General features: G+C 35.0%; 2 protein-coding genes across 3 annotated transcripts in view; one reads left to right on the top strand and one right to left on the bottom strand.

Moving 5' to 3' along the window:
- LOC145240005 (phosphatidylinositol-3,5-bisphosphate 3-phosphatase MTMR14-like) overlaps positions 1-12,131 on the top strand; it is a gene marked incomplete in the record, with an annotated part of 148,228 nt that overhangs the window by 111,764 nt on the left and 24,333 nt on the right. Inside the window, 2 exon segments of the mRNA XM_080103598.1 lie at positions 5,992-6,348; positions 10,869-11,027. Of these exon segments, the coding sequence (XP_079959724.1) occupies positions 5,992-6,348; positions 10,869-11,027 (516 nt within the window).
- Positions 1-12,131, bottom strand: part of LOC145240006 (mitochondrial tRNA-specific 2-thiouridylase 1-like) — a 194,623-nt gene that overhangs the window by 164,616 nt on the left and 17,876 nt on the right. The gene's annotated exons all lie outside the window — the stretch shown is intronic.

Raw genomic sequence — 12,131 nt, 5'->3', positions numbered from 1 at the left:
TGGTCCCCCCTTGCCAGACTTTCACGAAAAACACTCGTCTAGCCAGAACCACTATCAACAATTACCCACACTATTTATCTGTGCCTACACTTAAACATAGATTCCATGGACAAAGCTTCTTTCTTAGAACTACAAGCCTGTGGAACTCTATTCCGTTTGCCTGCTTTCCAGCTGACTACAATCTGATTGTCTTCAAGTCAAATGTGAACAAGTCTTATTGAACCGTCCCCCTAAGTAATCCAAGTTATGAAATTCCAATTAATGTTTACTATGCTAAAATCGCAATGACTAATGTGTACCCAGTAACCCTTATTCTCGAGTGGCCTCTGGGCCTTGATAAGTGGTGACCCCCATGTAAAAAAAAAAAAAGAAAGAAAAAGAAACCCTCTTTCCCACAGAAGAGACGTTGCAAGCCTGTCTCTGTTCTATCATTATTTTCAGGGCAAGTGCTCGACTGAACTCAAATCTATGGTCCCCCCTTGCCAAACATTCATAAAAAAAAACCCTCAACTAGCTACAACCACTATTAATGATTTCCCCCACTTTCTATCTGTAGCTAAATCTAAACGCAGATTTCATAAACAAAGCTTCTTTCCAAGAACTGCCCACCTGTGGAACACTGTTCCGCTGTCCTACTTCCCGGTTGAATACAACATGGTAATCTTCAAATCCAATGCAAACAAGTTCTTGCTGAACTCCATAAATAATCAAATTCTACTCAATTTACACCATTAACGATTGCAACACTATCACCTTATGTTTATTAACCTTTATCTTCGAGTGGCTTTTGCACCTTGATAAGTGGTGACGCTCAAATAAAAAAAAAAAATCTGTGGAATGTGTCGAAGTTTATGTTTTCTGTGTTTGGGATTGTTTTATTTTTATACTTATGAACTAGTGCTCACCTCCTCAGCAGTTAATAATGAGACGACAACATGGCCTGAAGAGATGATGAAAGAGAAGATCACAGAAATAGTGATATGGTATAATAAGGAGAAAGAAGCAACCTTAGTAGAAGTCAGTATCTCCAATGACGCTGGGTTAAACAGAGTTGAGAAGAAAGATAACGAAATACCAATGTCTTATGTACGCCATGAAAAGAAACTGGAATCTAAGGAAGATCTCTATCATTCCAGTAATTATAGGAAAAAAAGAATTATACCCGGTGAACCAAGTGTACTTAAAGGGATGGTTAGAATCTTAAAAAGATCTCTTTTTTAGAATGTATGAGATAGCGGATGAATGTTTGACATCCGGTAAAATGCTCCATCCTCATCCAAATGATCCGAAATTGAAAAAAATAGAAACAACTATTTTGATACATTACTCAGTTAAGAGAGTTGATTCAGCAGAAATTCCCCTCTGAACCAAAGTATCGTAGGTTTGCAACAACAGATGCCACATACAAATTCAATACGTCTAGACTAATAGCCACTATCTTATGTAACTTTTGAACACCTTTGCAGACACATTAAACCATCATAAAATACTACATTACATCCTAGGAGTACCACTATCACAATGGCACCACCGTTAGAAGAAGGGGCACCTATTTTTCCCTCTAAATATTTAGTCCTACCACTGCCACCAGTCAACATTGGGAGGAAGTCTATATGTTCCACAGATTCTATACTTACACCGCCCGTAACTCAATTATACATACCATTAACTTTCTCATAGTAGAATAAAAAATAATAAAGTCTCCCTCAGGAAAGTCCCCCGCATCTGATTGGTTTCCTGCTAATTCTCTTATTTCGGAATTAGATCATTCTAAACAAACACTTCAGAACATTACAATATGGCATTGCTAGAACAAATATTGATTTGCACTGCATCAACTTCAGTTAATAAACAATTAATTTTCAACATATAATAATAGCGAATGAATGTTCCACCCCTTTTATGTTACTAATGACTGTTTAGCTTCTCGACTAAAACTAAAACATACTCAATCATACGTATAATCACATTTATATTTAATGCAATTAGTTAAAATCGCTAATAAATTTTAAGTACTTATAAAATCATACAATAATATAATATACATATCATCATACAATAATATAATACAAACTAGCAATTCAGTCTGGCTTTGCTTGGGCCCTATGTACTGTTCATAACTTTATGTGCATATGTATATATATTAAAAAGTGTGGATATGTACGGTAATGCTTTTCTATATAATAGGCTTCCTTGACTACCATAGAGAAAAGTTGGTAGAGGCTTCAGACGTCAAATTTTTTTTAACTTTGATCTCAATTTTGACACCTTAACATTTATTGTTTTGGGCTCAAATCAAATTATAAAGTTAGATTCATGTCCAAGTAACCTATACATAAAATTCAAGTGTTTAGACCCAAAATTGGCGGAGGAGTTTGATAGAGTTCTCAAAGGTCAAATTGTTGAACTTTGACACTTTAACAGCCAACTTTGTGGCCGAAAACCAATTAAATTGATTTTCCCAAATCTCAATATCCCTTATGCCAAATCTTTAGTCTGTAGACCGAAAATTGACAGAGTAGTTTGGTAGGGAAGTGTACACAGACAGACAGACACACAGACATTTTCACTTTTATAGATATATAGATATACAGTGAGAAAGGAACACAGGTCTATACACCCGAGATTACAATTTCTCAAGACATATCATCTCTAGATCTGTAGTGAGTGATTTCTTCAATGTTTGTCTAGTTTGGTTTTGACTCTGCGGATAACACTTCAAGCAGCTGGTTCAACACGTTCACCGCACGTTGAGAGAAAGCGTGCTCGAACAGATCCAACTGCCCCCTTTATGTTTTATGTATTTTGATTGTCAAAAATCTGAACAATAATTATTTTTTTCCAAAATCTTATAATTTTATTAAGATTTTGGAAAAAAATAATTTTATTAATTATTTTTTTCCAAAATCTTAAAATTATTTTTTTTCCAAGATCTTAATAAAATTATTTTTTTTCCAAGATCTTAATAAAATTATTTTTTTTCCAAGATCTTAATAAAATTATTTTTTTTCCAAGATCTTAATAAAATTATTTTTTTTCCAAGATCTTAATAAAATAATTTTTTTCCAAAATCTTAAAATTATTTTTTTCTAGGTTTTTCTTTTCTTTTCTTTGTACTTCTTTGGCTTTTCTTTCTTCCACCCTCCTTTTTTTTTTTGTTTTTCTCTCTCGCTCCACCATCTTCTTTTCTTCCTTTTTATGCTGTCAATAATGACGGAAAATTGTATTTGATTTGCTCGATCAACCATTGTTTCAAATATGTCCTCTTATATGAGATTTTCATTGGTACATGAAAATAAATCCAAATTTTTCTTTTTTATCTTTACTAACCAATTGAACATAAATTTGCAACAGAAAAGCCAGATGCCTTCAATAAGTTTCCAGACTTTTTTCGTATGGGCACTTTTATTGATAGTACACACGTTAAACTCTAGCCCCCTTCGAAGTAATCTCCTCCGGCTGCAATGCACTTGTTGTATCGTTCCAACAACTTCTAGAAGATCCCATAGAAGTCCTCTTGTGTGAGCGTGTCAGTGAGTCCCGTCACAGCCTCTTTCATCTCCTCGATTGTCTCACAATGGCAGCCTCTAAGGTTTTCCTTGAGCTTAGGGAATAACCAAAAGTCAAAGGGAGCAAGGTCTGGACTATAGGGAGGGTGAGGAACTGTCATGATGCTCATCTTGGTCAAATAGTCTGTGACAAGGATGGAGTTGGGGACTGGTGTATTTGCGCAAATCTTCCGCATCCTCAGTTCCTCACAAATAATTTTGTGCACAGTTCCCACACTGACATCAAACTGTGCACTTATTGTCTCTAAAGAAACATGATGGTCCTTATCTATGAAATTCTTTATTTGGCTAATCAACTTTGGTGTTCTAACTTCCTTACTCCTCCCATGCATCCCAACATCTCTAACAGACTCCCTGCCTTCCTTGAATCTATTATGCCACTCAAAAACTGATGTTCAATTCATGAAAATGGTCCAAAGCAGTCTGAAGCATTCCATACGTTTCTGTGGCATTTTTTTCCAAGTTTAAAACGGAATTTTATTGCATATCATTCTTCTAAAGTGTCCTCACGTCCAGATTGCATTTTTGAAGTTCACTAACTGTGACAATCAGGCTTTAGTAGGGTGTATTCTAATTCTTGTTGTAGCTGTTCATTTAAACCTAAAATCATAAAAATAGGTCAGTCATCTCATAAGATGTATAACAATAACATACTGAATTTTCAAGAGCTTACAACAATTTTAAATCTCCTCTACAAAAACGTGTGGAAACTTATTGAAGGCATCCCAACAAAGTTATTTCTACACTTTCTTTCCTTTTTAATCCTGTCTTCCAATTTTTCTTTTTCTTAAACTTTTTCCATTGTTTACCTTTCTCTACCCTGTTATCTCCTAACTCCCTTCTCTATTTTTCTTCCTATTCGTTTTCATCTCCTCTCTCTTTTTCTATCTTTCACCCTATCTCCCTCTCCTTTCTCTTTGTGTCCTTCCACCTCCCTCTCCTTTCTCTTTGTGTCCTTCCACCTCCCTCTCCTTTCTCTTTGTGTCCTTCCACCTCCCTCTCCTTTCTCTCTGTGTCCTTCCACCTCCCTCTCCTTTCTCTCTGTGTCCTTCCACCTCCCTCTCCTTTCTCTCTGTGTCCTTCCACCTCCCTCTCCTTTCTCTCTGTGTCCTTCCACCTCCCTCTCCTTTCTCTCTGTGTCCTTCCACCTCCCTCCCTCCCTCTCTCTCTGTGTCCTTCCACCTCCCTCCCTCTCTCTGTGTGTCCTTCCACCTCCCTCCCTCTCTCTGTGTGTCCTTCCACCTCCCTCCCTCTCTCTCTGTGTCCTTCCACCTCCCTCCCTCTCTCTCTGTGTCCTTCCACCTCCCTCCCTCTCTCTCTGTGTCCTTCCACCTCCCTCCCTCTCTCTCTGTGTCCTTCCACCTCCCTCCCTCTCTCTCTCTGTGTCCTTGCACCTCCCTCCCTCTCTCACTGTGTCCTTCCACCTCCCTCCCTCTCTCTCTGTGTCCTTCCACCTCCCTCCCTCTCTCTCTGTGTCCTTCCACCTCCCTCCCTCTCTCTCTGTGTCCTTCCACCTCTCTCTCTCTCTTTCTGTGCCTCTCTCTCTCTCTTTCTGTGCCTCTCTCTCCCTCTCTTTCTGTGCCTCTCTCTCCCTCTCTTTCTGTGCCTCTCTCTCCCTCTCTTTCTGTGCCTCTCTCTCCCTCTCTTTCTGTGCCTCTCTCTCCCTCTCTTTCTGTGCCTCTCTCTCCCTCTCTTTCTGTGTCTCCCTCCCTCTCTTTCTGTGTCTCCCTCCCTCTCTTTCTGTGTCTCCCTCCCTCTCTTCCTATCTCCTTTTATTTCTCTTTCACCTCCATATACCCTTCTCCCACCTCTCCCTCTTCCTATATCCTTCACCCACCTTTCCCTCTCTTCCTATATCCTTCACCCACCTTTCCCTCTCTTCCTATATCCTTCACCCACCTTTCCCTCTCTTGCTATATCCTTCTCCCACCTTTCCCTCTCTTCCTATCTCCTTCTCTCGCCTCCCCCTCTTCCTACTCTCGCCTCCCCCTTCCCATACCCTTCTCTCGCCTCCCCTCTTCCCATACCCTTCTCTCGCCTCCCCTCTTCCCATACCCTTCTCTCGCTTCCCCCTCTTCCCATAACCTTTCTCTCGCCTCCCCCTCTTCCCATACCCTTCTCTCGCCTCCCCCTCTTCCCATACCCTTCTCTCGCCTCCCCCTCTTCCCATACCCTTCTCTCGCCTCCCCCTCTTCCCATATCTTTCTCTCGCCTCCCCCTCTTCCCATATCTTTCTCTCGCCTCCCCCTCTTCCCATATCTTTCTCTCGCCTCCCCCTCTTCCCGTATCCTTCTCTCACCTCCCCCTCTTCCTATATCCTACCTACCTCTCTCTTACTCTCTTTGTCCTCTTTCTTAACTCTCCCTTGGTTTTATTTTCTGCTGACCATCTTTTTTTTTCTCTTTTCCTTCTTCATCTACAGAACACAGAGTGCCACCTATGTGCCTCACAAGTCATCCGTTTCCTCCTCATCCTCCACAATTGATGATAACAGATATGCACAACAGATGTGCAGATCACATCAACAGATGCAACCTTCTTCTTCCTCCTCTCCCTCTTCCACCACTTCTTATTCAGCTGTCGACTCTACCAGTTCACCTGTACGGTGCCCATCATCGCAGACACAGATGCAAATGCCCACCTGTGGAAGGTGCCATTCTGGTGAAACTTGTTCACCTCATCTCTCTTGTTCATCCGATTCTCATTATACACCTGCTTGGTTCTCGTCGCCCGCGCATACAGCTCATATCTCATCTCCTGCCACTTTGACCCATTCATTGTGAGTGCGATAATCTTTTCATATAAACCCTTCCCTTTTCTCCCAGTTTTGTGATCACAGGTTCAGACCTTATCGGGGTGGGGGTGGGGTCTGTATTTTTTTCGAGATGTTTCTTTTTGTTTTAGTTCCCAGTCTTGAGTTTCTTTACATTATTACTCTAAAAATATATATACTAGCAGGCTACCCAGCGTTGCCCAGGGAATCTACTTTCATTTTTGCCCCCATACATGACGTCATACGTGACATCATACATATCGTTATCTGCCATTATATCATACATAATTATATACTATGACATCATTACAAACAAACAGGAATACAGATTTATTATATATATATATATATATATATATATATATATATATATATATATATATATATGATAAATTATAAAAATACTAGCAATGGGTACCCGGTGTTGCCTGGGTGTTTGGAGGTGTATGCTGAGCAAAAGAAAAAAGGTCAATTTTTTTAACTTTGACCCCTATTATGACCCCTTAAAATTTTTTTGGCTCAACTCAAGTTATTAAGTTAGATCCATGTCCAAGGAACCTATATCTAAAATTTCAAGTGTTTAGACCCAAAATTGTCGGAGGGGCTTGGTAGAGTTCTCAAAGGTCAAATCGTTGAACTTTGACCCCTTAATCGCCAAATTTCTGGCCGAAAACCGATGACCTCGATTTTCCCAAATCTCAGTACCCTGTATATCAAATTTCGAGTCTTTAGACTTAAAATTGACAGTTATTGTGTATGGAAATGTACACAGACATACACACACAGACACGTTCACTTTTATATATATATATATATATATATATATATATATATATATATATATAGATGTGACAATTAAGCTACATAGAATATTCTGCGTTTCATCTTCGTGAGCTTAATCACCATAAATATTTAACTTACTAACTAGCTCTACCTATGTATTGAGCACTGTTGAAGTAAATACTTAAAATTAATGCATAAAAGTATACCTTTGTATATTAATTCATGTAATTAAATGAAGTAGTCATATATATATATATATATATATATATATATATGAAATTAATAATTGCTTATATAATTACCTAGGCTCGAAAACAACACCTACTTTTTTATATCTTTAAACAAATTTATTTGTTTAATTCATATATTTTGATGATATACATCCTTGTCAATGAATTCTTAATTCCAAATATATACAACACTTCAAATGTAGGTAATATTTTAATTATTCACTTTGCGCGGCTAACGCAACACCCTGCTCATTACTGTTTTTGAAAATCATACCGTTATAAGACCTATGAACTAACACTCTTGCTTGCAGATTACACGATGTGGACCAGAAAAGAGAAAAAAATAAAAATAAACAGGCTTTCATTGATGAGGATGTATATCATCGAAATATCTGAATTAAATAAATGAATTTTTTAATATAGTTATCGGATGAATTTCTGTACATAGCATATCTAAGAACACTGCCAGATATGTAAATTACTTTTGTGTGTATGTATATATATATATATATATATATATATATATATATATATATATATATATTTATATAAAATGGGTTAAGAAATTCGCGTTAAAAATGATTTCAATGATCTAAACATAATTTTCAATGAAAAACCAAAACACGGAATAATAAAATAATGTGAAAAAATACACATAGTTGGTGACCCCCCCCTCATTTAAATAAATATATATATATCCATTTATCTAGTAACTCATTTCAAAGTGTTTTTAACATATTTTATTAACTGTTTGCTCATATATATATATATATATATATATATATATATATATATATATATGCTGAGTTTTTGTTTTTTCTAGCAACAATTACATTTTGGTATAAGTTATCCCCCTCCCCTCTGCGAATTTTTTTAGGTAGTTGTCTCCCTTGCATTCTAGTGTCCTCATATTCCAGGGGTGGGGGTGAATATATATACAAATATCTATGTATGAATATAAATCTTACATGGAGAAAACAAAATATATCTTCGTTCTTGTTAACAAAAGTGTTGAAAAATAGAGCCTCATGTGTTTTGTGTGGTTAGCATTTTTTTTTTTTTAAGTCAAGAATTTCGCTAGTACTCTCCGTCTCATCTCAGCATTTTTTGGAGACACAAGACCTTGAGTGAAAATGAGACATTTAAAAGCATTTGATGATAATTTTGCTTGTCTAAAATTGTTACTGAATATGATTAAATAAGAAGTACAGAATTTAATAGAAGCTGGAACTTAATTTAATAAATTCATCTAAAAAGTAATGTTATATTTTAAGTGAAATGGCAAAACAGTAAACTTGTATATTCAATGAAATCCGATACGAACGACGCCTTTAGAATCATGAATCATGTTCACTTTTTTTTTTTTTACATAGGCATCACCACATTATCAAGGCCAAGAGGCCACTCAAGGATAAGGGTTAAAGAGTGTACAGTAGAAATTGGACATTATAGTAATCATTAGTAATGAAAATTTGGTAAAGTTGATAACTTATATGGAACGGCTCATCAAGAACTCATTTACGTTAGACTTGAAGACAACCATATTGTAGTCAGCAGGAAAACGGAAGACAATTCCACAGGCGTGCAGTTCTAAGAAAAAAGCTTTGTTCATGGAATCTACGTTTAGGTTTAGGCGCAGATAAAGAGTGGGGGGAATTATTGATAGTATTTACAGCTAGACGAGTGTTTCTTGTGAAAGTTTGGCGAGGGGGGACCATTGAAAAGATTTGGAGACGATTTATGTTTTCTGTTGGCAACCGTCATTGTGTAAATTAATTAGTTTTTTTCTTTTTTATGTAAAGATTTCGTATATTATATAAAGGGCATTTGTTTTATTTATTTTACTTCAGTAAGTATTAAGAGATCAAGGGGCTCCCTCCTGGAGCTAACACTTGATTCTGTTATGATTTAAATTTATATCCGAGGGCTCTTTTAAGAATAGATGCTGTTCCTTTTATGGCTGCTATTTGTATTTCGTTACAGCTTGGTCTTCCAGGGATTGCTTCTAAGTATTTCTGAAGGTTCTTTTTTATTAATCCAGTCGCTCCTATCACAACCGGTATAATGTTTATTTCTTTTAGAGACCATGTCGTTTTTAGATCATTTTTTAGGTCTTGATATTTTGTTATCTTTTCCCGTTCAGCTCTGTTAAGGCCGAAATCATTTGGGACTGTAACATCGATAATGAGCGCAGTTCTTTCAGGCTTGTTCCATATTACAATATCTGGCTTGATGACCTTGTCTTTTATGTATCTCCCCGCCTGTATGTCTTTGTCATAGAACACGGTCACTTTTCCATTTGATGTTATTGGTGGTGGTTCATGTTCCCAGATGTTCGTCGCTCTGTCAAGCTGCATCTCTCCACAGATTTTCCAATGAAGGTACTTACATACTTTGTTGTGATGTTTGTATGCCCAGTTAAAAGTAAAAAACTACAAAACAAACAATCACAAAGTTGGTATTTTCTAATTGGTGTTGTGCTGGATGAATAATATCTAAAAATTAAAAAAAAAAATGATTCATTCTCTGGGAGGTCAACTGGGTCAGATTTTTGCAGAGGGTAGGGAGCCATCTAAAATTCTTTGCCCGTCTTCATGCTTTCAAAATTTTTCAATCTTTCATTTCTGGATTTGCTAAGAGTTTAAAAGTTAGAAATGATGTTTTATTCAACAGTTTAAATTTCTTTCAAATTTTGAAGTGTAATTATTTTCTTTCAAATATTTATGAAAGATTAATGTGGCTGATTATTTTACAAATAATTTGTATATATATATTAGTGATGGGACGATTCCAATATTTTTTCCCCGATTCCAATGCAATTACTGATTCCAATTCTTCATAAATCTCTAAATATTTTACCATAAAATTGTTTTTTTCCCTAATTACCGTAAAAACACATGTTAAATGTGCATGTATTTTCTCTAACGTAAAAACATACTTGTGGGGATGATCTATGGATTTTAGTTTTACAGGTAGTTTAAAATTAATAGATTTTTATTATTTTATTATTACTACCAACAGTGGCAGATTTAAACCAGATCATATAAAGATAAAGGAATCGTTTTTGGCATCGAGAAATAGGCACAATTTTTTTTTTTTTTTTTTTTTTTTTGATACCGATTCCGATGCCCCCCAAATTTCCAATTTTTCTGATTACCGATTCCGATTAATCGTCCCAACAGTAATATATATATATATATATATATATATATATATATATATATATATGCAGTGATTGCAGGTGATTAAATGACTTGCTGACTAGATGGTTTTCTAACGAATGATAAAAAATATTTTTTTGTATAATTTTAAAGGTTAAAAACTTCAAAGACTATATATATATATATATATATATATATATGACTTTGTATATGTATACACACAAACGCATACATACACATATTCTATGACTTATATACATTCTATATATGAGATCTTATTAAAATCTTAAATATTCTAACATTTGAATGAATTATTGTTAATTTTTTTTCTTCTGTTACTGTCTATTTCCAGATCTGAAGAAAACGTGCCGTCACGTGCTAGTCGACTCGCCTGTGTTCGAAACATGTTCTTCCATGCATACAGTTTTGCAGAGACCACTAGAAATGGGCATAACACTGCGAATACGTTAAGTGATAATCTCCGTTGGGGCACAAATCGAATGGACGATAGGTGAGAGTGGCAACTCCTTAAAAATATAAAAAATTCTTCCGACTGGAGATGGTGACTGCCTACTTCTCATTCTTAACTTCCAGAATTTTCTCAACAAAGACAATCTACTTTCTGGGTATTTTGGTCTTTCAGTTTTAACTCATTCTTCTTGAACTGATTCTCACAAATTCATAACACAAAGAAATACGAGAACAAAGAAAACATTTACTTTTTATCGTAACATAAATAAAAAAAGTTTAGGTTTTTTTAACTGTTACTAATAAAAATAAATTAAACTCAAATTTCACCTTAGCTAAACCACGCAATTTTTTTTCTAAGCATAAAAAGGGTAAAATCTCATTCCAGTACAGATAATAAAATATATACTGAATACTTACACAACTACATGTTGAATATATAATTGTGTAAATAAATTCTTCAACTTTTGGTTTGTAAGAAAACTTAATTGACAAATGTTATTCATAAGAAATAATCGTTTTAAAAATATTAATATTATTATTGAGGGCAGACAATTACTAACATTTACTTTTTTAGTTTCATTCATCAACAAAATGAAAGAATTTTTCTTTTTTTTTATCATTACTAATAAAAATAAATTCAATTAAATTCACAGTTCAGGTTAGTAGCACAGCTAAACTATACATTTAGGTACTGTTTTTTTTTATAAGTCATAAAAAAGGTAAAATCTCACTCCAGTACAAAAAAAAAAAAAAAACTTTTTTTAAAATATATAATTTGTTGAGTAAGAAAGCTAGCCTTTTTTTTGATTTGACACAAATAAATTCAATTAAATTCAAAGTTCACGTTAGTGGCATAGCTAAACCATGCATTTAGGTAGTTTTTTTTTTCTAGTCATAAAAAAGTAAAATCTTGCTCCAGTACAATATTTTTTTTTTAAATCAAAATTTGAATATGCAGGTGACTAAGAAAGCTAGACATTTATTTTTATTTTGTACACAAAAAAATATGCAATTCTTCAAGTTTTTGTTTTTAAGAAAACTTAGTTGACAAATTTTATTCATAAGAAATAATGATTTTAAAATATCAATATCATTATTATTAAGTTGAGGGCTAATAACTATTTAATTTTCAAAGGATTAGTAA

This window comes from Euprymna scolopes, chromosome 19 (genome assembly GCF_053919585.1).
Source record: "Euprymna scolopes isolate OS-2025 chromosome 19, ASM5391958v1, whole genome shotgun sequence".
Lineage (NCBI taxonomy): Eukaryota > Metazoa > Mollusca > Cephalopoda > Sepiida > Sepiolidae > Euprymna > Euprymna scolopes.
The sequence above is the reverse complement of the archived record's forward strand: the minus strand, read 5'-3'. Positions and strand labels throughout refer to the sequence as shown.